Source organism: Penicillium maclennaniae, assembly GCF_028827695.1.
Source record: "Penicillium maclennaniae strain IBT 15551 chromosome Unknown utg000004l:1.0-3007600.0:1.0-3009580.0, whole genome shotgun sequence".
Taxonomy (NCBI): domain Eukaryota; kingdom Fungi; phylum Ascomycota; class Eurotiomycetes; order Eurotiales; family Aspergillaceae; genus Penicillium; species Penicillium maclennaniae.
In genome coordinates this window covers 847,290-872,992 of record NW_026623216.1, presented here as the reverse complement: position 1 = coordinate 872,992, position 25,703 = coordinate 847,290, and the positions used below count along the sequence as shown (strand labels likewise).

Genomic DNA, 25,703 nt, shown 5'->3' with positions numbered 1-25,703 from the left:
CAGCAGAAACATGGACAAAGAAATAGATATGGACATAGACAAATTTATATGCGTACATAGTTTAGAGATAGAGATAGACAATATTTGGTTCGATCCGCCAAACTTATTCGACCATCTCCATTTTATAACCTAATGACTTGACTCAGGAAAGGTAACATCGACAGCTAAGACCAGTATAGGGTCCGTGTGCTTCGCACGGTGCAATTGCCCATTACACAGGGGAATTACTCACACCTATCTTGGGTTACGTGTCGCTATGGATTAGGAGGAATTAGAAGATGGAAAGGGTCATATCAATTGATTGCAATCCAGTGATGAACTACTATCACAGGAAAATTGAGGCTCGCAATCAGCCGTCACATGTACAGAAAACAAATCCACCAGAAACCAAAGATAACGAACGCAGAGCATGGGTGCTGACGCCAAACACGGAGAATTGAATCGCTAAAGCTCGGAACGAGGGAAATGAGGCCGAAAGAGGCCGAGAGCAATGTGCAAAAAATGTCATGAGCGACCTCATGGAAAGAAACTACCACGGACCAACGCTCCTGTGTCTTCCTTCCTAGGGGAGGGAAATGGAAGGGAGAACGCGACTAAATTCTTGACTTTGAGGTGATGTATAGAGAGAAGGCCAATGGACTGAGTCAAGAAGTCGTTATTGGAATATGCAGAGAGCCGTTGTCATCACGAAGACAAGGGAGATGTTGATCAGAAATCCATCGGTGGGTTTCCTAGCCGGTCAGTCGAATCTATCACCCTGAAAATCAATTAGTGAAACCAGATCAAACGAAATTGTGCGTCGAGACTTACGAATATTGCTTCGTAAGGGTTCCTTCCCCACCCTTGGACAGGTCGATGTTGAAGACGTAAAAGTTACCATCGCTAGTAACGACCATTACTTGGGGAGAGCTATTGCTCATAGCAACAACACTCCGAAGAGGTCCAGGACCGCCACTCCCACCTTGCGCTTGGTTGGATCGTGGAATCTTGATCCAGGCAAAGTCTCGTGCTGGTTCCCACATTTCACTTACACCCTTGGGGAGATATCCCCCCATTCTTGAGGCCACAGCTCCACCGACATTTTGCGATGTTCGGCGAAGCATCCCTATCAAAGTGCCATTGTGCTTTCGGGCGGCCAGGTTCGCACTGGTCTCCCCAACCCCTTCGTCGGACTCATGCGAGCTTCCAAATTGGCTGGTTCCGAGAGATGACTCGCGGCTGATTGAAGAATGCGATGGAGGAGAGCCTTCGGAGGGTGGACCTTGCTGGCTCAATTTAAAGAGATGAATGGTTTCAGTGGAAGAGGAGACACAAAGAAGTGTTGATGTGGTGTTGAAGGACATGCTAAAGATGCGCGAAGGCATGGACCCACGTCGGAACTGGTAGAGCTTATGACCGTCGGGGACTGAGAAAACGCGGACGATCGTGCCTTTGTCCGAGGCCGTTGCTAGCAGTGTCCCTTCGCTGTTCAAGGTGATACAGGCCAACGGAGACCTGTGAGCCTCGATAACGTTGATTGCTTCGAGCTTGTGTGCGTCAAATATGAGAACATCTCCAGTAGTCGGCGAGACATGCGTTGTTCCTGGTGGGGCATGAGCTGGAGGTTTTATTGATGTCGGGGCTTTCTGGGGTAGAGGATATGCCATATAGCAGTTGTCTGACGACGGTGTCAAGGCACAAATGGCTGATTCTATGTTAGTGACCATGGAGACATAAAGATCCAGCGTTACGGCATACCATGTGGATTCGGTGACGTATCGATGGTGGACAAGAGCTTCATGGTTTGGATGTCATAGAGGTAGATCTGATCTTCTAAGACAATGACGAGACGTTTGCGATTCAGTTTCACAGCCAAAACTGTCGTCGGAAACGTCAATTCACATATCGTGCATTGACGCTAATATGAAGTCGTCTTATCAGTTTCATATCACTTTTGCATGGCGGGCGCCCTGATAAGCTCTGACGAACCTTGGTGTTTGTGATTTGCAGCCGGCGGGGCGATAGAATGAGTGCAACTAACGAAGTTGAGAACAGCATTTCAATCACTGCTATATTCCCTTCTTTAGTCTCGTAGCTCTTGGCGAAAGGTTCAGTGGTGAATATGCGAAATCCCTTGGACGTGGCTGGCTGATGTCAGTAAAAACCGCGATAGAGGCTAGACTGCGTAGGCAAGAAGCTCACCAACAGCCAGGTAGCTGTAGTCCTGGTTAAAGGTTACGAAATTCATCGCCATTTCGCCGGTAGACTCGAAGCGCAGGGAGTCGGATCGCCAAAAGGTGGATACAAGCGCGGCGGATGGTGACCCCGCTGAGGGGAGCTGGCGGGGGAGGGGAGAAAGGGAGTAGTCGCCCGTCACCGATCAGCGCATATCATTTCTTGTGGGTAATAGGTCGTTCTGCAAATACGACGGAGGTGGAGAAGCGAAGATTCGATATCCGGATATCCCTGGCGCGGACTTGGTCGTTCGCAAGCGAGAGTCGCCGCGCTTGGGCCACACCTTGATTACCCACCGCCTACGAAGACGCTTATCGATAACAACTTCTCTCCCACCAACACCTACCCCCTTCAGAGCTTGCTCGTCTGGTCACGATCTGATCTTGCAGACCTTGCGGATATGATCTGAGCTTGTGACCTACAGCCTCTGGCTTACAGTATCGCTGACAAATGGTGGTATCGGCTCCAGCCTGAGCGAATCCTCCAGGATGATCTACCCCGAGCCGTGGTTCGTTTGCTGTGTAGTCCCAACGCTGATCGCCCATTATCAATCGCGGATAATGTCTCCAAGGGCTTTTTCCACGGTGAAGAGTCTACCATGGTTCAGGAATGAGATACATTTGTGGCATCTGTGCTGCGAGTCAGGAGTCGTGTCACAAGCAAGCCTGTGGACAATTACACTGGGACAGGATTGTACGGACCGTTTCAGCGAATTTTTTGATGAGCAGAGGTGGCTCCATGGCTGAGACGCCGTACCCGTCTAAGTGGACTATGAAGGCTCATGTAGCATGGCCATGCTATTAGCAACACACAGGAGCTTACGGCTTGAGAGGTAGAATAAACCCCACAACAAGATTCCATGAGGATCTGCGATCCTCGCTCGGTCTAGTGCGGTACCCAAACATGAGATCTGAACGAGTCTGACGTCTTGGTGAAAAGCATTTGACCCTGCGACGGTGGCTCATTCCCCTTCATTGTCAATGTATTTCTTGGCGTGCGTTTCTCACCCGCCCTTCACGAGGAGATACCGATGACGATCGCCTGGTGCAAGAGGATTAAACAATGGCTGAAGATCTTTGACACAACAGCATCGAGAATAATGGGCAGTGATCATGTCCTCAGGGATGTTTCGCCTTGAGGCCCCCTATCTCAATGGGGACTCTTTCCAAGTTGAAATGGCAGACCTTCAAAACATAGTGAAACCCCGCTTCGCAGCTTCATGTAAAATTTTAGATGGATTTGAGTACCAGCTCCATGTCGAACGCATTGTCACCGAAGAGTGATCCCGCGCCGACTGATAACGAAAACAGAAGCGTTGCTGATCTCGACACCGTTGTTGAAGTACTTGGACACAGCTGACGATCCATACAGCATTCTATGAATTCCTTTTTTTGAACCAGATAATGCATTCGCCGGGTCCGGGCCACTGTTTACCGGCCACGTCGCCTGCGCAAGCCGTGATACTTCAGCAATGACTCGGCCATAAACCGGTTTGTGAAAAGCTCAGGTATCGTATTCTACACCGGATTTGAAGAGTAGTACCTCGCGAATACCACCGGCTAAGATCGTAACAGACAGTCACTACCCGCATTATGCGAGTCCTCCACGGGTCTAGGCAGACGGCCTTCACAGGTTGTTCCACCAGTCGAATTTGATGAGTTTGATGACAACAGCAGCCGCTATTGTTTCCGACGATCAATGCTTCCAGTTGGGGTAGCTCCAGATTTCATGTTCCAATGTATCTCTAGAGTTTTGTTATTCAAGTTAATCCCGGATCTTGGGACTGCTTCCGATGTGGTTTCATCATACATATGCCTAACCTCGTATCAGCAGAGTTGGAGTTATCTAGGCAAAAAGGAAGACCCCTTCTCATCATGATGTAGAAGTTTAGCCAATGTGCTAGTCCGATCGACGCACGGCTCCTGTTCCTGCCCGAGGCCGCGCAGTGCATATCATAACCGGGAGCTATCTAGTTCCACTCTCACATATCTTCCCAATCAACCCCAATACATAATCCAGATAGCGAATTACCAGGCGTACCCGTCACCGGGCCAAGTTCTTGGCAGCCTCGCCACAAGAGTTCAATGTTGTCAGCATCCCACCTTGATACTTCGCCCAAACCTTCGCAGGGGCTAGCCCAACACGGCCGGCAATTGCGACAAGATCAACATAAAGTAGCCCGAGGGTACGACGCCGACTCGCCTGACATCTCCCGCATCCTGCGATTACTAGCCTAGGCCTGGAATCGCCGACCCATGACTGGCCCGTCGATGAGAGTTGTGTGGTTGAGATGGCAAACATTACGCGAGGGGGGAATTTCCCCCTCCCCTCCCCTTTCACCCTCCCTGTGGTACATTGGACACACATATGAGTTGGACTCGGACACCGGTTTGATAGTCGTTAGTGAGATACCTGTCTCTTAGGCATCGATATCGGTTTCTGCGTCTGTACTAGCGTTGGTGAGACTGATGATTTGTATCTTGTTCATCCTCTCCGGTTTTTGGCAATCCCCAGTCTCAAAAGGTTTGGGCCTCTCCTGCATCCCCCACTTGAAGGTGGATCAGACGGACGATCCGGGGTCGGCCCTGCGACAAACGTACGACTCTGGACTCCTGTACTCTAGATAGTGAAACCCACTTTGGGTTCCAAGATCAATCTTGCGCCTGGAGCAAATTGAGTTTCCTGACCCTCCCTTCTCATGGACGGACGGGCCTGGGTAAATTGCCACTGGAGGGTGAGCGTCTCCGAGTGGGTATCGAGGGTGCGGGGAGAGTCATCCTGGTGGTGCAGGGGCCGCACAGACGATGCCCGTTGGACAGGAATCCAGACCGAGGGAGCTCGGGAAACAATCGAGGAATCTCAGCGTCATCGGAAACCGCCCCGGGGGACCGTGATTGGGGTTGGGCATAGATTGCTGGTGCCGTAGAAGCGCGTTCCGTGGAAATGGACGAGGATGTTCCAGGCGGGGTACGCCTTTGCTCTTTAGTCACTAGGGTCCCAGCCGGTTCAAGTACTAATCGTGATAACTAAGTGGAGCGGCGGAGTCGTGAAGCCATCGGGAATGACGATGATGAGACCAAAACAGTAGCTCTCTGGAGTATTCAAACACACTCCCGACTCATTCCTGGCCCCTTACTAGCCTTATCTCCGTCGTATGATTGTACCGTGTTATACTTGTACATCTCACTTTCCCCCCCCCTCGCATGCTCCTGTCTCCATGTCTGATTAAGTGATTCCTCTTCTTCCTCTTCTTCCTTCTTTCTGCTCCAAGAAATGTGATCTGCTGGTTGCGCCGCCTGCCGAATAGTGTGTGATATTGAATCTCACTGAATCTCACTGAACCTCACTGAACCTCACTGAACCTCACTGTGAACCACTGGCGATCGTCAACTCTCCATCATGGCAACCGTTGTTGTTCAGCAGGCGCTGCGCCATTCGACCCCTCCCCCATCACCCATCCCATCCGCCATCTCCGTCAATCGACGACCGAGCCCGATTCCAACCAGACATCTGCCCGTGTGCCCAACAGGCCCCTCGCCTGCCGATTCACGGGAGACGCCTGCACAATGCACCTCCAATGATCAGACATCTTCTCTTCTCTACCCGGCAGATGGTTTTGTGCGCATTTCCTCTCCGCCGGCACCTAATATCTATGCTATCGATGCCGAAACCCTGTCTTCAGCGCTCGATCACCTGGCAGCGCAGCCATTGCCCGATCCATCGCAGATGTTCCCCTGGCTGCATGGTCTTCACCCGGATAATCATCTACAGTTGGGCTTCTTCTCAGGCCGTAGGAAATCACTGCGCCGGCCACCGAAATGCTGGCGCGGTATCACCGTGGTCAAACTGGGTGGAGATTTGAGTAAGGCGCGCCTCAAAGGGGCCGTCGCTCCCAACGAAGTCATCTCACCCACGTCGCGGTTCTTGATGGCCGACCCTCCGGACGGTTTCTCTGTTCGAAACTTCCAAATCCAGACTGCCAAGCTCGCGCATCTGTCAGATATTGTGGTCTATGCCGATGACCACGCCAGCAAGTCGGAGCTTCTTGCCCTAGCAGAGGACTTCGCGATGGCCCAGCAGGCCTGGCGCATGAAGAACGATCCCATGCATGAACGCCCACCCTACAACACCTTTGTAGTCACGAGCTCCTTCCACCACATTGAAAAGAAGCGCCCGCAACTGGTTGCTATCAACGCGGATGGCGTACTTACCGGGCGGGTCTTGGACTTTTCTCAACAAGAACGCCTGGAGATGTGCAGCATGTCTCGCGCATCGGAGATCTCAAAGAATGTTTGGCTCGGACCAACTCCTGATTACATGTTGCGACCTGACGCTTGCGAAGAGCCCGAAACATATCCCTATGATCTGATGATCGAGGCAAGCGATCTCGCCAGTATTCCCGGGCCCCGTTACTTGGCCACTGTCGATGCGAAGCTGGAAAAAGGACCGCAGCGAATTGATTTCCCTTCATCGGGCTCCATTGTCCTCCCATCAGGCAACACCCGCGAAGTCGAAGACTTGGTCGCCACCGTCCGATGGATGTATTACCTCACTCATCCAGATCCGCATGAGGTGGCTGACCGTGATGGCGACATCGCCATGACCCATCCCGGGAAGAAGCCTCGTCGAATCTACATCCATTGCGCAGACGGCTATACCGAGACCTCCGTGCTGGCAGTTGCTTATTTCATGTTCGCCGAAGCTGTTCCTGTGCACGAAGCTTGGCTTCGTCTGCATCGTGAAAAAGGCCGGAACTTCTTCGCCTACCCGACGGACGTTGCGTTTCTAAGCCATATTCAGTCCCGTCTTTTGCAAGAAAGTCCGACAAATCACAACATTGACACCTCCGAGATTTGGGATCCAAACTGGTTCTTGAAGATGGATGGATCTTTGCCCAGTCGTATTCTCCCGTACCTTTACCTGGGTAACCTCAATCACGCCAACAACCCGGATTTGTTGCGGGAACTTGGAATCCGACGCGTTTTGAGCATCGGAGAGCCTGTGTCGTGGACCGACGAAACCCGTGCCAAATGGGGCAAAGAGAACCTCATGTACATCGACAATGTTCAAGATAACGGTATTGATCCGCTCTGGCACGAGATCGACAGGTGTCTGGAATTCCTCGGTGAGTGAGATGCATTGAAATTGTGTCTAGTTTTGGCCTTGAACATATCACTGACGAAGATTTAGAACATGACAAAGAAGAAGGCAAAGCTACCCTGGTTCACTGCCGCGTTGGAGTTTCCCGATCCGCCAGCATCTGCATCGCCGAGGTGATGAAAATCAAAGGTCTCTCCTTCCCTCGCGCATAGTATGTCTACCTTTCTACAGTCCTACATTCGATCCCCCAACTAATCCCTACCTAGTTGCTTTGTGCGAGCTAGACGTCTCAACGTGATTATCCAGCCCCATCTCCGCTTTGTGTAAAGATCTCCACCCGCCCCCAACACTCCCCAGTCACTAACACTCTTCAGCTATGAACTCCTCCAATGGGAAGAAGATCAAATGAAAAAACGAGGCTGCCTGAAACGCGAACTTGAATGGCCAACTGTCGCCCGCGAGATCGCCCTCCTCAACAAACCTTACTCTCGATCCTAGGACAGCAACCAAGCTCAACTTGTGACAACCTGTAATTGCCACCATACGCCCGACCTCACTACATATTTCTTAATCTCTTTCTATTACGTTGCCGTATTCGCACACTGAAGTGGGAGCACGCATTTATGTTGAACGATTTGACACACGACTGCTACGAGGAATATTTTGTCGCTGGATCATGGCGCTTGGCGTTGCTGGATTTGATATGGAATATCAACAAAGATGCAATGCTTTCACCATCCTCACAATGTCGTGTTCTAGTGCCTTTCTTATTCATCTTTTAGCCTCCCCCTTTCTGTTCCTCTTGGACATTGTCCTTACGGTGACTCTTACTACATTATTCATCATCATTCTTATACTCTTTATCATTCTCATTTTCTACATTTGTTGTTTCCATCTTTTCGCTTCGGTCGCATCAAGAATACCGTTGCTTCTATGAGTGGTGATCCTTCCGTGCCTTCCTTTTTCTTACGTCTTGACTCTAAAATTACATAGTCCGGACTTATTGTTGTTTGCCTACCTGCCTTCTTCCCTATTGATATACACGTTCGACTTACTCGCGACGAAGAAGGCGCGGTTTTCAAAACCGATCAGTGCCAGATCTTCTGCGGCCTCCAGTCATGTGGGGGGTTCACTTGATTCATGATACGTATTGATGTGTCAATAAGAATGTTTCTCTCAATTCTAAACTTAAGTCTTAGCATCGTTCAAAGACCCTGTAGAGACCTTTAAGGTCGGCAACTTCCACCACGCCCTTGAGCATTCGCGACGTTGCCACTAGCCGGCTGCGGAGTGCAGGGAATACCGCGTGTTCCAGCATTCGGGTCATTTGCGCGCGCCGGGTAGTGATCATTGGGTCTTCTCGGGTATTTGCTTCTTCTGGGTTGGATGCCTCTTTGGATGGCGAGACTGGGAGCTGTTCTGGGGTGTAGAAAGCGGCTAGTTCACGGAGAAAGCTGCTGAAGCATTCTTCTTCACCGGACCAGTCCACGTAGGGACCGAGTCTGAGTAGAAAGCGAGGAAGTTTTGCTAATGAAGGGACGTACCCCTTTAACAGGAGGGGGATTGTGAGAAGGTCGCCTTCTGGGCTGACTTTAAATGAAAAGTATTCGTCCAGCATTTCACGCCGCTCGATGAGGGTCTGGGCTACCATTTCTGCGGCGTTGGCGAAGATGGTTTCTGCGTCTGGGTCATTGCTGCGGTGTTCTTGCTGCTCTGCCTCGGCGGCAATCTTCAGTATATCCACTAGCTTTGGCGGAGGGTCCAGCCTGATAACACCGAAGTTTCCAAAGTCTGTTAGCCCGATTTGGTAGAAGAACTCGTTGCAGGCGAGACCGTAGTCGACTAGGTAGAGTTTCACTCCGGATTGGATGGCTGCTAGGCGTCGTCGTTCATCCACAAGGCCGACATAGGTGAGTGATGCGAACATCTCCGTTAATGTGTTGTGCATGGTAGCGCGCACTGCGCTACGGAGGTTCTTGACGGATGTGAGGGCGATACGGAGGGGTTGGCGGTCTGTGGTTTCGTATTGAAGACTGTCATCCAGTATAGATGATGGCTGATTGCCCGGGGTGGTAGGCGTGTCGGGTTGTGCAGGAGATGGTGCAAGCATAGAGGTGATTTTGCGGACTTTGGAGTCTGTCCGAACGAGGCTGTTTTCGTATGGTCTTTTGGTCGAGGCCGGTGTTTTTGGTGTGCTTGCTGTCTTTCCATCCGGTCCACCTTCTTTGACAGAGCCCTGATCGAGCTGGATGGTATCAATAGTCTGAACACCAGGCAAAAGACTCTGCGTGAGGAATGTTCGACTGGAGTCCACTTCGGCAAGTTTAGATCTGATTTCATTGCAGACCATCTCGATGATCTCATCTTCGTTCAAGAAATTAACTTCGCGCTTAGTCGGATGAACATTAACGTCAACGCGATGAGGCTCGATTTCCAGATCAATGTACGCGAAAGGGTGACCACCTTTGGGCAAGAACGCGGAGTATGTCTGTTCCACGGCACGTTTGATGGCGGTTGATTCCACGGCACGGTGATTAATGAAGAGGAGGACAACGGTTTTCTTGACATGATAGTTTGCGTTGGTAACTAAGCCCGAGGCACGGAAGCCAAGCTTGTTGTCTGAAGCTTCAAATTCGACCACTTCGTTTGCCACGGCACTACCGTGGATTTGGCGAATGCGGTCGACAATGCTGGCAGCAGAAGGAGTTGAGATACTCACTCCTGAGTCTCCATGCTTGCGACATGAGAAGGCGACGCCGGAACAGTGTACTGCATATCGACCAACAACGTCGAGGATTTTAGCGTACTCTTCGCTTGCAGAGCGGAACGCGCGGCGGCGAGTAGGAACATTGTAGAACAAATCTTCGACCTATTGCATCCATTAAAGACCTGAAAAATCATCAGAAATGCTGCGGTAGTTACCGTTATCTGTGTTCCCCTCGACCAGCTGTCGCCTTGGGGGCGGCACTTTGTCCTGGCTTTGCTGGAACCAATTTGCCATCACCGTAATGTGCCCGCCAGGCACAGCTAGACCCAGCCGTCTTAGTTGTCACCGTCAAATGAGCGATATGACTGATACTGGCCAAGGCCTCGCCACGAAATCCATATGTGCCGATGGAAGAGAGATCCTCGAACTCCTTAAGTTTAGACGTGGTGAATCGTTCACAAAGAATGGGAAGGTCATCGCGCTTGGGGTGGCCAGTCAGGTTATCTATATTCACTAGAAAGAGATATGGACTCACATCGATTCCATGCCCGTTATCCGTAATTTGTAGCAGCTTCAATCCTCCATCCTTGATCAGAACCTCGATCGAGGTAGAACCTGCGTCGACAGCGTTTTCGATTAGTTCCTTTAAAGCGTGCATTGGAGCAACAATGATCTCTCCGGCGGCGATCTTGTTGACGACATCGGGATCAAGGGCCTGCGGAGGCTCGTTAGCATGGATTGTTGCATAGTGCGCCACTGGATGCCCGGGGTTGCTCGTACCTTGATTCTCTTAGGCCTGGACAGTTCAGAGACCTCTGCCTCCTCCGCGGCGCGCTTAGTTCCACGCTGATCAGAATGATCCAGATCCATGTTGTCAGCCATGGTGCTCATTGTTCTTCGTCGCGTGCGCGCGGCGTGAAGTGGATAAGAAACGCGGAGCTCAGGTTGGCGATAAGATGATAAGCCGTCGATCTCTCACTCGATGAGGAATGGTTCTACGTCCTCTCGACCCCTACGCACCTCTCCCACCCTAGGCGTTGCTGAACTCTGATAAACCTTTGGGCTCAATGCTCTTTGCAGATCCTCTGGCTTCAACGCCATCCGCGTTATAGCATGGCGCCCGCAAAGATGCCCTTACGCGCCGACGAGGAGCTGGGCAAGAAGGACGACGATCTCCACTTCGATCAAACTCGCTTTCGTCCTGCACAAAGTCGCGTGTACCCACGCCCTCGGCGTATCTTGATCATTGTCATCGCTCTGGTAGCCCTCTATCAATTCTTCAAACACATGCCCACGGACATCGCCCCGGCCGCCGAACGATACAACCCGGCAATCGCACAATTGAGACACCCTTCTCCGCAACTTCCTGTTCAGTCACCAGTCGTATCTAAAACCGATAGCCCACCGTACCGAGTGCTGCACATAAATGACGAGGAAGAAACCTTTGACGGGGCGATCAAATTCTACGAGTTGGCTCGGTCTCTTCCCCACAGCAAGCAGTCGGAGCACACGGCTAGCCATGCCGTGCTGTTTGCAGCATCGAGCCTTCATAGTGTCTCGGACATGCTACCTTTGGCCTGTCAGATGGCACGACAGAAGCTGAACCATGTACATTTTGTACTTGGTGGGAAGGATAAAGTTTCTATCGAAGGAATCAAAATAGTGAACGGCATTGTAGATACCGAGTGCCCAATGACTTGGCATGGTTCGTTCAAAAGCCTTTTGAATTGTATGTTATGGTAGTGCTGATCTCTCTAACAGACAGTCGACCGGATCGTTTGGCAGATTCTTCTGATGCTCGCATGGAACGAGCTGTGGCTGGAGGGTTGGGTTTGATCCAGGCATATGTGGCTCCAGAAGTTATTATCACGCAGAGAAGAAGCTGGGAAGACACATTCTTCTGGGATGGAGTGCAAGTCCATAAGCAAAAAGCTGCTATTCCCCATATCGCGCTCCCCTCAGCTTCTAGAGATATCATGTGGATGTCTTTCATCGATAGCACTGCTTTGAAAGGTAACTTCCCTTAGAGAAGCAGCCGCTTGATTGAAAATTGTTGATACTGATACATTTGATACCAGTCTGGAACGAGATTCGTATTGACATGGTGGTTCACGCTTCCAAATCGTCAGGATCCTTGATCAGACTCATCCGGTCCTTAGACGCTGCAGATTACCTGGGATCAATGCCTAGCTTGACTATTGAGCTTCCACCATCTCTTGACCCTAATTTACGGGGAATCTTACAGAAGTTGGAAGGATTGTCCCAGCTTGCGGGACGCATCACTCTCCGGCGACGTATTGACCCACGCTACATGGATCCAGCAGAATCTTCTATTCGCACGGTGGAAGGCTTCTACCCAATGAACCCCCACTTGAACCACTTGCTGTTGCTATCCCCTCAGGCGGAAGTAGCTCCTTCATTCTATCACTACCTCATGTACAACATTCTGCAGTACAAACAGTCGGCCAGGGCTAAGTACACCTCGGTGGATCTCATGGGAATCTCTCTGGAACTACCCTCTACAAAACCCACAATCGATGGAGGACCATTCAATCCGCCTTCGATGCTATCAGTGGATGATACCAAGAAACCTCAACTGAGCTCAATCCCATCTTTCTTGTGGCAAGCGCCGAACAGCAACGCAGCGTTGTTTTTCGGTGACAAATGGACTGAATTTCACTCTTTCTTATCCAGTCGTCTGGGTATTTCAGAGACGCAAATTAATATTGTTTCACAAGACAAGACCATGTCCAGGAGATACCCGGCCTTTATGGATTACCTGCTGGAATTAATGCGGGCCAAGGGATACTACATGCTGTACCCATCATTCCCGGGCCGCTCGGCGGCATCATTTGTTACCATTCATCATGATCTGTACCACCCCCCGGAAGAATTCGCCCATGAAGTCAGCCTCAATACCGGCAAGAGACCAATTCCTGATATCAATAGTCATGATGAGCCCTTGGAGCCCCTTGTGGATGATTTATCTCAGGAGAGGCCGTTGACTGGAGCAACGACTATTATGCCTCTCGTTGAGCTCTTTGAATCGGGTCTTCCAGACATTGAAGAGTTGTCCTTGCTCTCTTATAACGGAGAGGAAATGACACCGGAGACAAATCTGAGGCAAACCAGGGACTATGCCGACAGTTTCCGTATAAAGTATGGACACTGTACTGATGACAGCAAAGTAACCGAGGGTCCCGGCTTAGATCTATTCTGTCTTGGTTGAGCATTGGCTCAATTAACGTCTAGCATGACCCGCTGCAGATTTTAATCTTGCACACCTGTCATTTTTGTATTGGAGTTAAGCATGGGAAACCTATCAAACAGACTATTATATCTACTGAGCATCTATACAACGAAGTTTGTAGATAGGACCTTCTGTATCTAGTGGATCGACGTTCATGATTTCCGAGGTGTCGAGGCAAAACAATGACGAGAGCTTGGCGCTGACATAATACGGGAGCTGCACCAGCCCGAGCTCTCTGCGCTTCCAACTCCAGCTTACAATCAACTGCATCACCCGTCGTCTGCAGGTGTCTATCTCTCATTTCCTTTGTGACGCTGCAAGTTTCATCTATCGATTCTCAAAACCCCTGTCACGCAACCTCGAACACACAACGAACCGGTCGCCAGATACCCGTCAGAAATGGCGAACGAGGGCGAACGGCCAACAAGTGCCGACAAGGGCAAGGGCAAGGTTGAAGACGTTCGCGAGTTGAACGGCAAGAAGCCCCAAAATGATGAGAAGACCACCGAGGATGGCAAGAAGAAGGACGAGGAGCCCCGGGACGGTAAGTCGCGACAACACTTTGCAACATTCTCAGAGCGAAGCGTGTAGCTTCTGCGGCATGCTTCACGGCTTAAAATCAAATTGCTGACCTTTTTCCAGATGAGCTCAGTGAAGAAGACCAGCAATTGAAAGATGAGCTCGAGATGCTCGTGGAGCGGTTAAAGGTATGGCGGCCCCCAAATTCACCTCAAGCGGACGATGACGTTGATGCTAATGTCTGCTCGTAGGAGCCCGACACCTCACTCTACGGTCCTGCCCTGGACGCGATCAAGAACTTCATTAAGACCTCCACATCTTCCATGACAGCTGTCCCAAAGCCGTTGAAATTCCTCCGTCCGCATTACGATGACCTGGCAGCACTTTACGAGAAGTGGACAGCCGGCCCCGTTCAGGTTGGTCTGATATTTAGCCATTCCAATTAGCAACTTCTGATCATACCTCTATTTAGGACTCGCTGGCTGATATGCTGTCCGTGCTCGGTATGACCTACGGAGATGAGACCAAGCTGGAGACTCTGAAATACCGCCTATTGGCTAAGTCGGAAGATCTTGCCTCCTGGGGCCACGAATACATTCGACACCTGGCGCTGGAGATTGGACAAGAATACCAGAATCGGTTGAATGCCGAGAAGGAGACCAAAGACCTGGTGGATCTCGCTTTGTCGCTGGTGCCTCATTTCCTCAGCCACAACGCCGACGCTGATGCAGTCGATCTCCTCAGCGAGATGGAGATCATCGAGGAGATCCCGCGCTTTGTGGATGAAAACACTTACTCCCGAGTTTGCTTGTACATGGTCAGCATGGTCAACTTGCTCACTTACCCCGAAGACCAGCAATTCCTCCGCACCGCCCACGAGATCTACGTCCGTTACAACAAATTGACCCAGGCCATCGTACTCGCCATTCGGTTGAATGACATCGATCTCATTAAGAGTGATATCGACGCCACCGACGACAAGTCCCTTAAGAAGCAAATGGCTTTCCTCGTTGCTCGACAGCAGATTTGGCTCGACTTGCCGGCCGAGGACGAGGAAGGTGAGGCGTTGAATGACTGCCTTAATAACACCTCCATTCCCAAGCACTTCAAGTCTCTTGGAAAGGAGCTCAACATTCTGGACCCTAAGATGCCCGAGGATATCTACAAAACACACCTGGAGAGTAGCCGCGGAGCCGGTCTCACCAACCTTGATTCAGCACGACACAATTTGGCCAGCGCCTTTGTCAACTCCTTTGCCAATGCCGGCTTTGGTAACGACAAAATGATGCTGGTTGAGGGTGAGAAAGGCCCGTGGGTGTGGAAGACCAAGGATGACGGCATGCTCTCCACAACAGCGTCGCTGGGTATGCTTCTTCACCGGGATGTTGAGGATGGCTTGGATAAGATCGACAAGTTCACCTACGCATCGGAGGACCAGGTCAAGGCCGGTGCTTTGCTTGCCATTGGTATTCTGAACTCTGGAGTCCGTCTTGACTCGGACCCGGCTCTTGCACTCTTGAGTGATCCCGACAACTTAGAGGCCAAGAACGTGCCCATGCGAGTTGCCTCTATCATGGGCCTCGGTCTGGCATATGCTGGTTCTAACAAGGAGGACCTCCTTGAAATTCTTCTTCCTATTGTAGAGGATTCTTCTTTGGATATGCAGCTCTCTGCTATGGCAGCGGTCTCACTTGGTCTCATCTTCGTTGGCTCATCAAACCACCAGGTTAGTGAGGCCATTGCCACGACTTTGATGGATGAGGAGCGCCAGAAGCAGCTCAAGGACAAGTGGACACGATTCATGGCTCTGGGTCTTGCACTACTTTACTTCGGTCGGCAGGAGGAGGTTGACGTTATCCTCGACATCCTGAAGGCTGTTGACCACCCTATGGCCAAGCCCACCTCCGTCCTTGCCTCAGTGTGTGCCTGGGCCGGTACCGGAACTGTGCTCAAGTTGCAAGAACTTCTTCACATCTGCAATGACATTATTGAGGAGAAGGAGGAGAACAAGGGTGATGAGCTTGTTCAGTCTTACGCTGTCCTGGGTTTGTCCCTCATTGCCATGGGCGAGGATGTCGGCCAGGACATGATTCTCCGTCAATTCGGCCATCTCATGCACTACGGCTCTCCCAACATTCGCCGGGCTGTGCCCCTTGCTATGGGATTGATCAGCCCCAGCAACCCCCAGATGAAGGTTTACGACACCCTGTCTCGATACAGTCACGACAATGACAACGATGTTGCCATTAACGCCATCTTTGCCATGGGTCTCTGCGGTGCGGGTACCAACAACGCTCGTCTGGCACAGCTTTTGCGTCAACTGGCTAGCTACTACCACCGTGACCAGAACTCCCTGTTCATGGTGCGCATCGCTCAAGGTCTTCTTCACATGGGCAAGGGCACAATGACGCTCAACCCCTTCCACACTGACCGCCAGGTCCTTTCCCGAGTCTCGGCGGCTGGTCTGCTCACAGTCCTTGTATCCTTAATTGATGCCAAGGACTTCATCTTGGCCGATAGCCACTACCTGCTTTACTTCCTTATTACCGCCATGTTCCCACGTTTCCTCGTGACTCTTGATGAGGACCTGAACCCGCTTACCGTCAACGTGCGCGTGGGTCAGGCCGTGGACGTCGTCGGCCAGGCTGGTCGGCCAAAGACTATCACTGGATGGCAGACCCAGAGCACACCGGTGCTTCTGTCACATGGTGAGAGGGCTGAGTTGGAAGACGAGCAGTATATCCCCCTTAGCAGCACACTCGAGGGCTTGGTCATTCTGCGCAAGGTAAGCCACCCCGATCTGACACGTCATCCCAAGTATGCTTGCTAACGAACCGTTTAGAACCCTGACTGGGAAAATCCCGAATAAGGCAGAAGAGAAAGCAGACAACCTATCCTTACGACGAGCCTCACATAGCGGTCAGGTTATTGTCGAATCTAATGTATTCAGAACGACCGAGGAATAGCATGAACTTTTTTCATCTTCTGGATTTGGTATATCAGACGGCTTAGGCTGTGTCGACTGGGGATCTTGTGGAGACTACATCGCGGTCATGGGGACTAGAGCTATGTGCTCTACTAGATGTGTGAAATATCGACGATTAAATTCTGACTTTATTCCTCGAGCATAACCAAGTCATTTCCCGGCTTCGTGTTTGGCATCGTCGTGTAGATTGATAGCGATGTTCAACAAGGTACTCGCCCAAAGAGGAAATAGGGCTTAGGGCTATGAGCTTATCACTTTTTTCTCTCCGCGTTACTCTTTCCAGCGACAGCCCTACACTTTTTACGCCAAAGATCTGCCTATTCTCAGGCCAAGGACTCTGAGATCTTGCAAATATGAAGCTCGACGCGAAGGCAATTCGTTACCTCACAAGTGAGGATTTCAAAGTTCTTGCGGGGTACTTATCAGCCCCTCCACCCCGCCGTGTTTAGAGCGGTCTCTCGCGATGATCTTCAGATAACTAACACTGATCACCTCTACTAGGTTGAAACCGGAAGCCGAAATCACGAAGTTGTTCCGACCCCACTCATCGTGCAGCTTTCGGGTCTCCGAGGTGGCAGCGGCGTGCATCGCGCCATCTCGAATCTAGCCAAGATTAACCTGATCGCAAAAGTGAAGAACGCAAAGTGTACGCGTTCCATCCTCGTATCTCGTCATTAAAACACTAACTCATATATCTCGCATTGCAGATGACGGATACCGCCTCACCTACGGTGGTCTCGATTACCTCGCTCTCAACGGACACCAAAAGCAAAAAGTCGTCTACTCCGTCGGCAACCAGATCGGCGTCGGCAAGGAATCAGATATTATCGTGGTCGCGCACAGCAGTGGAGCACAACGCATTCTGAAGATCCACCGTCTCGGCCGTATCTCCTTCCGAACCGTCAAGACAAATCGTGACTACCTCCGACACCGCCACACCGGATCCTGGATGTACATGTCGCGCCTGGCCGCGATGAAAGAATTCGCCTTCATGAAGGCCCTCCGCGAAAACGGATTCCCTGTTCCCGAACCCATTGCACAGAACCGGCACACCATTGTCATGAGTCTGATTGATGCGTTCCCGCTGCGTCAGATCGCCAAAGTTGCCAAGCCCGCGAAACTATACTCTGAGTTGATGGATATGATTTTGGAGTTGGCGCGCTTTGGTTTGATTCATGGTGACTTTAACGAATTCAATTTGCTTATCAAAGAAGAAGTGATTCCGGATGCGGATGGCAATGTTCCGGATATTGAAGATGCGCATGATGATCAGATCAAGTTGACTCCGATTGTCATTGATTTCCCGCAGATGGTCTCTATTGATCATGCGAATGCGGAGATGTACTTTGATCGTGATGTGAACTGTATCAAGCGGTTTTTCCAGCGAAAGTATCATTTTGTTAGTGACGCGCCAGGTCCATTTTTCAAGGATGCGCGGAAGAATTTCTTGAAGAACCCTGGCAAACGACTTGATGTCGAGGTCGAGGCTTCTGGTTTCTCAAGGAAGATGGCACGCGAGCTTGAGAAGTATATGGAGGAAGTTGGCGCCAATGCGGGCGAGGGTGAAGGTGAAGGAGACGAGGAAGAGGAGGATGACTCCGAGGAGGAAGAAAATTCCGAGGAAGAGGAAATGAATGAAGATGAACCAGAGCAGTCTAGCGCGGCAGACGAGAGTGCCCAGCGATTAGAAGCACTGGAGATCTCGGGATCATCCGAAAAGTAGATGACCTGGGAGTCCTTGAAACCTTGCATCCTGCATGATTGTACTCTAATGACCACGAGTGATGAATCTAGACTGTAAATGGCCTCACCAAAGCATGTCCACGATACGCAGCCACCACATACCTTTTCTCTTCATTCACTACTAGAAGTGAGTCTTTGAGGCTTGCCCGGCGCTTCCATATCAACGGAAGCTGACCTCAGCGTCAATGGACTACTATGACATCCACTGAGTCTGATTATGTTGGCCATCAGAGCATACACCCGAGGTAAATACGTCAATGACAAACTGAAGAACACGATCATGACTCGGTCCCATCAGGAACAAAAAGAAAGAAAGAAAAAAAAGAAGAAACACGGTGTTATCAGAATAATATATTTATTATGCAGATATATGCTAAATTATAAACCATGGTATCATCAAACATCCAGAGGAAGCGAGGTGATGCATGCGGGAGCCGTAGTGTCAAACGGGGTAATAGCCGTTCTTCCACAGCTGTTCACAGGTGTTGAACACTTAGTGCTTAGCAGCCTCTATAAGTTGCGTTAGATTTGCTCTCAATCCAAACGTCCTCGATACTTTGCTTACCCTTGTGGACATCAGCCTTGGTGTTGTGGACCTGCTCGTCCTTCTTGTCACCGAGGGCATCGACGGCGGCGTTGGCGCGGGTGCTCAGGTTGGCATTGGAGTCCTTGGCGACCTCCTTGTTGGCCTCCTTGGAAGCGGTGGCACCGGCGCCCTGAATAGTCTCAGCGACGTAGTTGGCAGCGTTCTAGATGTCTCTTAGTATTGGGTATGGGAGGGCAGGGTCTTGCAGGTGGCCACGAACCTTGACGGTCTCCATTGTGAAGGTAGGATTGGTAAGATTGGGAGTTTTTTGAAGAAGCGATGGTTGAGTTATTGAGAGTGTGGATGTGATGAAGAAAAGAGAGGTAGTGTGGAGGGCTACCACGAGGTATTTATCCTCGACTTGAGCCCGGAGGCTTTCACGATGTTTAGCTGGGTTCCTTGCTTTTAGGAGATCTACTGCGTCATCGTAGCCCCATGAACCGTATTGCGGGACGTGGGAAAGACTTCCGGGGCTAAGTGTCTTTTGATCCGGGGTCTTGGATCTTGTTTAAACCCCCCAGCTATGGAAAGGGCCGATGAGGCTGAACTATACAGTCGTACTTTGTCCACCACGTCATGAATGCCCTTCTAACATCTCTACGCATACTGATTTTATCTATGAAACAGGCCATGGTTCACCTCCTCAAACCCCACGAAACCCTCTGAGGATCGCCACGGGACAAAAAGTGCAGCTGCGGAATCTCGGGATCTTCCGATCGTCGTCAGCGGCGCCGCACGGACCATGTTTGGCTCCGATCGCGCGATGCCAGAATAGTTTTTCAGATCAAATAGATTCAAACGCCACAGTAGCACTGTTGAGTCAGTGGCGGCTGACTGCCGATGGGTCGCACATGTTTGCATAGGTGGCGTGGCCGAGGTCAGAAATCAAGGATGCGCGACGCTTTGTCGATCTGACATTTCGGAGCGGACCGAGATGGTCGAGATCGTAGACCGTGTCCTTTCTCGGGCCATGCAAATTGCTGATCCTGTGGCGACAGCATTGCTGCTGTAGCGTCCACCTGCAGCCTCGGCAGCTTATGCAGGCAGTCTTCAGAATAGCCAGACCTGCTCTGAACCTAAGGACAAAAGATTGATGATCCAAAGTAGACCATGAAAGATTGCTAGGATGCTATGGTGTTCATGTTGATGGATACAGACCGTGAAATACCCTACTGCCACATGAGCCTTCCTTTTCAAGCTGCCAACCGGCTCTTTTTAAACCATTGCAGATTGTGGACAGTCTTTGTAGAGTCCATTGTTCAAATACTTCCCAATGAGTGCGTTTAAGGCAATTATGAGGGCATGGGATCGCATCGTCGAAGAGCAAGAATATCCAATGTGTGGGTAGTTGGGTTATCCACCACCATGGGAATCCCGAGTTGCCTAAATGAGAGACGATAGACCGGCTATCGACGGGAGAACAACAAACCAAAAGCACAAGATTTTGCGATGTTTTTAGTCAAAGGGAGCATGTGGATTTGAATGATATAACGGATAGTTTGATGGAGGCATGCTGGCCACAAGTCTGCCCCCGGTGGCTGGGCTCATGTCTCCCAGAACAAACCATGGAAGCTTTCCCCATTCTTTGTTCCCGCTTACGGGCTCAGTTCATGGACCTACGCTTGTTCTCATTTTCGCTTCATATTTAGCTTATTAGAATGTTATTTCAAGATACTGACTCTCTGATCTTGAGTCTATCCTACCACCTGCAGCATCTGCTCGAATAGTTGATCCGAGTCTGGCCCAATCGGGTTGGCCGCTGCCAGTGCCTCCCGGGCATCATGAGGAGGGTAAATCAACTTCTGGTTGATAAAGCGTTTGACGCGCTTTGCCAAATCCCCCGTCAGCTTGGTATGCCTCTCCCAGCCTCCCGAGATGATCGCGCCATAGGATCCGAGATCCAAGCAGCAGTTGTATGCCGCTTGAGCATACTCTATCAAGGGCTCGCCAAGAAGTTCGGCCGCAGCGTTATGACCCGAGACGCGTCCAAGCTGAAGAGCATGCTGACAGGACATCAATGCGTAGTGACCCATGGTATCGGCAAGAGCAGCGGCAGCATCACCAGTGGCAAATACCTCCCGGCGAAAGGAACGCGAAGATGCTGATCCACCTTCAAGCGACAGAGACCATCCTTTGACCCGGCAATCTGATGTGTGAGAGGCGTAGCCCTCACGCCAGCAGTCCAGATTACAGTCTTGCTCTCAATACTTTCACCTGATGCGAGTGTCACACTGTTCGCGTCAACCGCCGCAACCGCAGATCCGAGCTTGACTTCTATTCCGAGATCCTTCAAGGCATGCGTGATGACAGGACGAGGCCCCGGTCCAAGTTCAGGTCCGACCTGCTCGGCAGAATCGACCAGCACAATTCGATGATTGGGCATTCGAGCAAGACGCGCGGACAGCTCGGTTGCGAGCTCGATACCCGTAAAGCCAGCGCCGCACACAACGACAGTGTCGCGAGCAGATGTTGCTGGAAGGGAAGGAAGGTTCTGGATATGCTCTTCAAGCTTGATGGCTGACTTTAAAGAATCTATATCGAAAGCATGTTGCTCGATCCCGGCTATACCCCGAGGTCGTACGACAGAGCTGCCTGCCGCTATGATGAGGCGGTCGTAGCCAATGCTTGAATCTGGGCCGGAGGCTGATTGGACGGACACGGTGCGTGTCTCGGTAACGATGGTACTCACAGTACCTTGGATGAATTTGATACCTGCACTTTCGAACATTGGTGCGAGAGAATGGACCATATCAGAAGCGTTGGTTTCGTAGAGTCGAGGACGAATGACCATAGACGGCTCAGGAGAGATGACGATAACCTCAATGTCGACATCTTCGCGGGTCAGGTCGATTAGACGCTTGGCTGAGAGAGCGCTCCAGACACCGGCAAATCCAGTGCCAATGATGATGATTTTGCTGGACATCGTTGAGGCTCTATAGATCGGAGTGGATCCGCGAGTAAAACGAAGTGGTGCTTGGTTGAAGGCGAGAATATGAAAATATGAAAATATGATGTGCTCAATCGGATTCTCAGATGATCTTCAATTTAAAATCATATTTTTGATGATACTATCTCTCGAACTTGGAAATCAAAAGTCTTTATACTTGCAGAATCTCGGCGTGGTTTGCAACGGATTCCCGCATTGGGAGTGAGTCCCCAAATACCCAAGTATCCGCACTTCTTCACCTTCAACTCTATTCTATACTCTCTTCAATGATTCAATGAACTCGACTTCGCGAAATGCCCGGGCTACACGCTCATCTCTCGCTTGTTTACCCTGTCGCTCACGCCACCTAAAATGCGACGGCAAGCGACCGTGCTGTACCCGCTGCGCGGAGTTCGGCAAACAGTGTAATTATGCTCAATCGCGCAGAGGCGGACTCGACCGGGCGGCTTTGGCTGAGCGGCGCAAGAAACTCGCCGCTACCGAAACACCTCGTGTATCTCATGAGCCCAGCCTGCAAGAACACGCGGCTTTTCAACACGGCCCGGAATGTACACCATTCCTTGAGACAGAGTTCCCGAGTAGCTACGATCTACTCCATGAGATCGGCACTGCTGATATCACTGGAAGGGCATCGCTTACAGTACCAAATGCGGACGTTGGCAATATAGAGAAAGACGTTTTGATCGATGCATATTATCAAAATTTTCACAAGTTGCATCCGTTCCTCCCGCCGCAAAGGCATTTCTACAGACTTTGTCAGAATCCGAGCAGACAACTTGACTTTACCCCCCTCGTTGCTGTCATGCGCTTGGTTGGACATATCTTTCACGCGCGAGACTGGCCAACTTCACTCCAAGACCATGCCGAGGCGTGCTTTCCACGGGCATCTCCGACTGATCCGATCCTGATTCAATGCCGACTCTTATATTCAATAGCGTTGTTCTGGTTCGACTACAAGGACGAGGCCAAGAGCCAGAAGGACAAGTCAATCCGTCTTGCTGTTGATTTGCAGATGTATCTTCATGGTTTCGCAGCGAAACACGGCGGCGAAGACCCTGTGTTGACGGAAAGTTGGAGGCGCACATGGTGGATGCTCTATCTCGTTGATGCGTACTATGCTGGGACTCTCGGAACTATGAACTTTGAAGTTGTGGACATTGAGACTACTGTGGAATTGCCCTGTGAGGAGTCCGCATTCGAGTCAGGAGTGAGTGCTGCCTATGACCTATCCATTTAACAGTTTCAACGCACCTGTGCATAGCTGAATCGTGAACAGAACATTCCCGCGCCCAGAAGCCTAGAAGATTTTGACTGCCGCGAATTCACTCCTGAAATCACCTTTTCATCCTTCGCCTACCTCATTGGCGCAGTTCGTTGTGCAGCGTCGGCAATAGCGTCTGCGCCGAAGATTGTGAATAAAGACGACTCGTTACACATAATCCAGGCTGCAGACTCCAGCCTTGATGGTTGGAGGCTTCTGCTACCAGAGAATCGCAGGCAACTAATGACAAAGACAGGAGATATCGATGAATTGATGTTCCAAGCGCACCTGCTAGTCCATGTGTAAGTCGCCGATGAGACAAAAGAGAGAAGGGGAGTTAATCCATCTCATAGAGCCACCATTGGATTACACCGACCATTCTCAGACCTCAAATTCAACGCAGTGGAAGAAGTCTCAAGTTGCGCACGGGAACCGCCTCTCGTCACACCCACATCGGACCTCGTCAACGTACACACAGTGCGAGTCCTTCGCGCCGTAGAAGCCCAGATCCGCCTCTTAGCACTCCCAGTTCGGCGATTCCACCATACGCCCTTCACAACGTGTATGGTCAGCGAAGGCACATTGGCGCTCCTGTCAGCCTGCAATTTCTTATTCAAGGAAAGGGATCTAGCAACGGCAAGAGACCAGATCCGCATGACTATCGGGTGTCTGAAGGCACTCGGTGAGATCTGGCCGCGGACCGCGAGAAATGTTCGTGAGATCCAGACTATTGCGCATCATGTGTTGGGAATTAGGTCGAATATTGCAAAGAAGGGCAACACTCCTAGCTCAAGTGGAGTGCCGCATCTTTTCGGCGGTCAAGAGCAGAGAGGTCTTGGATCGGACGGGGACTCCAGTAATGGAACTGATATGTTACCCTCACTTGGCTCGATTGAGGATCTTTGTGGATGGTATCATCTGGGTGATCTGGAGGATCTTCCGTGGGGACTGCCTGGTCAATGATTAATGTCTTTGCTTGTAACGATGATCACGGTATGCCCGAGTTTAGTATGAGACCGAGGCCTTGATACAGGTGGCGCTGTAGAATATGAATAGGAAGCTTTCAGGCTGAAACCAGCCTTGGTGATGCGATATTACTGTCATTTGAATTGCACAATTCATGCAAAAAAAAAAGACGGCGCAATGTGAGAACAAGCCATGAAGGGTCATCGAGCAGAGTACGGCAGGCGACGCGGCCATCCGCGCAATTTCCACCCGCAAAAGATCACCAACATTAAACGCCGAACACTCCGACCATCAACTACCACACACCACAATGGTTCGCAAAACAATTGGCCTCCCCACGAAGGGGCTAGGATCGTTCGCCCCTCTTTCTGAGCGCAAACAAGTCTATCTGTCCGTCACCCTCCATCCTCTGGTCTCCCAACCTTCACCCCGAACTTTCAACTTTCAACTTTCAACCCCGTCGAAGTCTTCCGACCACTGCGCCAGAAGCAATTTCCTCGCAATCTGCTAACACATCCCTTTTCTAGCCCCGAATTTGTCATTTCCCTCGTCCGAACCCCCAACCTCTCAAACCGCTATGCCCAGTTCCGCGTCCCCCTCAACTTCAACAAACTCGACATGCGCGACTACCTCGAGCGTGCATATGGTGTCGGTGTCGTCAGCGTCCGCAGCTACGTCCAGCTTCAGCCTATTACCCGTATCACCAAGGACGGAAGACAACTGGGCGCGTGGCGACGACCCAAGTCCGAAAAGCGCATGACGGTCGAGTTGAAAGACCCGTTCGTTTGGCCCGAGGAGCCTACTGATCTCAGCAAGTCCGTTTCACCAACTCAATCCCGGCCCTTGGTAGAAATTGTCACTGATGCAAATAACAGATGGGAGAAAGATTCCTGGGACGCTCAAGAAAGAGTGCAAACCGAGCAGCGCCGCGAAAACGTCCAGAAACCTCATGCTGCCGAGAAGCCGGATGAGAAGTTGCGTGAGGCTTTCAAGAAGCAGGCGGAGGAGTTGAAGAAGAATAAGGAGGCCTGGAGGCCGACTTGGAAGGCGCTTGGGTTGGATTTCGCGCATAAGGAGATGGCTAATGTGGGTAAGAGTGTTCCTCCTCCTAAGTGGCAGCAGAAGCCATAAGGGTAGGGCCTTTATTTGCATCTTTCTGTGCTGGATTTTCTGGCAAAAATCGGTGTTATGTGTATTTTTCTCCCCCATTTGAGGTTCGAATTTTGTGATTGGGCCGTTTGTATTATATCTTCAGGTCGGATTTATAGATCTTTTGCCTTTGGGCCTTGTTTTCAAGACTTTGGTTTCATATTATTGTATGTGCTCATAATTGGAAACCTTGGTTGAGCAGGTACCGAGAGTTATATTGATCTACAGACAAGGGAAAACCTAAGCGCATGAGTGCATCAAAGACAGCTGAATTA

The 25,703-nt window shown here is 50.8% G+C and overlaps 10 protein-coding genes across 10 annotated transcripts; 6 read left to right on the top strand and 4 right to left on the bottom strand.

The window, feature by feature from the left end:
• Window positions 1–708: 708 nt before the first annotated feature.
• N7477_004507 (phosphoinositide binding protein ATG18) lies at window positions 709–2,233 on the bottom strand (the record flags this gene model as incomplete). The annotated part of the gene is made up of 5 exons (XM_056966170.1): window positions 709–757; window positions 811–1,684; window positions 1,738–1,897; window positions 1,969–2,123; window positions 2,182–2,233. The coding sequence occupies 5 exons, from the start codon at window positions 2,231–2,233 to the stop codon at window positions 709–711; spliced, it is 1,290 nt and encodes a 429-aa protein (XP_056822951.1).
• A 3,380-nt stretch (window positions 2,234–5,613) lies between these two features.
• pps1 (tyrosine/serine/threonine protein phosphatase PPS1) lies at window positions 5,614–7,812 on the top strand (the record flags this gene model as incomplete). Its single annotated transcript, XM_056966169.1, has 4 exons — window positions 5,614–7,339; window positions 7,405–7,525; window positions 7,581–7,637; window positions 7,689–7,812. The coding sequence occupies 4 exons, from the start codon at window positions 5,614–5,616 to the stop codon at window positions 7,810–7,812; spliced, it is 2,028 nt and encodes a 675-aa protein (XP_056822950.1).
• Window positions 7,813–8,509: 697 nt separating this feature from the next.
• N7477_004505 (mismatch repair ATPase MLH1) lies at window positions 8,510–10,903 on the bottom strand (the record flags this gene model as incomplete). The annotated part of the gene is made up of 4 exons (XM_056966168.1): window positions 8,510–10,176; window positions 10,259–10,502; window positions 10,557–10,736; window positions 10,802–10,903. The coding sequence occupies 4 exons, from the start codon at window positions 10,901–10,903 to the stop codon at window positions 8,510–8,512; spliced, it is 2,193 nt and encodes a 730-aa protein (XP_056822949.1).
• Window positions 10,904–11,134: 231 nt separating this feature from the next.
• On the top strand, window positions 11,135–13,250 carry N7477_004504 (uncharacterized protein; the record flags this gene model as incomplete). The annotated part of the gene is made up of 3 exons (XM_056966167.1): window positions 11,135–11,726; window positions 11,783–12,034; window positions 12,100–13,250. The coding sequence occupies 3 exons, from the start codon at window positions 11,135–11,137 to the stop codon at window positions 13,248–13,250; spliced, it is 1,995 nt and encodes a 664-aa protein (XP_056822948.1).
• Window positions 13,251–13,670: 420 nt separating this feature from the next.
• Window positions 13,671–16,659, top strand: N7477_004503 (proteasome regulatory particle base subunit RPN1; the record flags this gene model as incomplete). The annotated part of the gene is made up of 5 exons (XM_056966166.1): window positions 13,671–13,815; window positions 13,914–13,978; window positions 14,042–14,206; window positions 14,263–16,575; window positions 16,633–16,659. 5 exons carry the CDS (start codon window positions 13,671–13,673, stop codon window positions 16,657–16,659), a joined length of 2,715 nt encoding a protein of 904 aa, XP_056822947.1.
• A 470-nt stretch (window positions 16,660–17,129) lies between these two features.
• On the top strand, window positions 17,130–18,499 carry N7477_004502 (protein kinase RIO2; the record flags this gene model as incomplete). The annotated part of the gene is made up of 3 exons (XM_056966165.1): window positions 17,130–17,219; window positions 17,278–17,422; window positions 17,484–18,499. 3 exons carry the CDS (start codon window positions 17,130–17,132, stop codon window positions 18,497–18,499), a joined length of 1,251 nt encoding a protein of 416 aa, XP_056822946.1.
• Window positions 18,500–19,012: 513 nt separating this feature from the next.
• Window positions 19,013–19,340, bottom strand: N7477_004501 (Glucose-repressible protein; the record flags this gene model as incomplete). The annotated part of the gene is made up of 3 exons (XM_056966164.1): window positions 19,013–19,029; window positions 19,085–19,268; window positions 19,326–19,340. The coding sequence occupies 3 exons, from the start codon at window positions 19,338–19,340 to the stop codon at window positions 19,013–19,015; spliced, it is 216 nt and encodes a 71-aa protein (XP_056822945.1).
• A 1,779-nt stretch (window positions 19,341–21,119) lies between these two features.
• N7477_004500 (NAD(P)/FAD-dependent oxidoreductase) lies at window positions 21,120–22,028 on the bottom strand (the record flags this gene model as incomplete). The annotated part of the gene is made up of 1 exon (XM_056966163.1): window positions 21,120–22,028. The coding sequence occupies one exon, from the start codon at window positions 22,026–22,028 to the stop codon at window positions 21,120–21,122; it is 909 nt and encodes a 302-aa protein (XP_056822944.1).
• A 375-nt stretch (window positions 22,029–22,403) lies between these two features.
• N7477_004499 (uncharacterized protein) lies at window positions 22,404–24,276 on the top strand (the record flags this gene model as incomplete). The annotated part of the gene is made up of 5 exons (XM_056966162.1): window positions 22,404–22,426; window positions 22,479–23,259; window positions 23,329–23,518; window positions 23,570–23,615; window positions 23,667–24,276. 5 exons carry the CDS (start codon window positions 22,404–22,406, stop codon window positions 24,274–24,276), a joined length of 1,650 nt encoding a protein of 549 aa, XP_056822943.1.
• A 313-nt stretch (window positions 24,277–24,589) lies between these two features.
• On the top strand, window positions 24,590–25,410 carry N7477_004498 (mitochondrial 54S ribosomal protein uL23m; the record flags this gene model as incomplete). The annotated part of the gene is made up of 2 exons (XM_056966161.1): window positions 24,590–24,669; window positions 24,807–25,410. 2 exons carry the CDS (start codon window positions 24,590–24,592, stop codon window positions 25,408–25,410), a joined length of 684 nt encoding a protein of 227 aa, XP_056822942.1.
• Window positions 25,411–25,703: the final 293 nt, after the last annotated feature.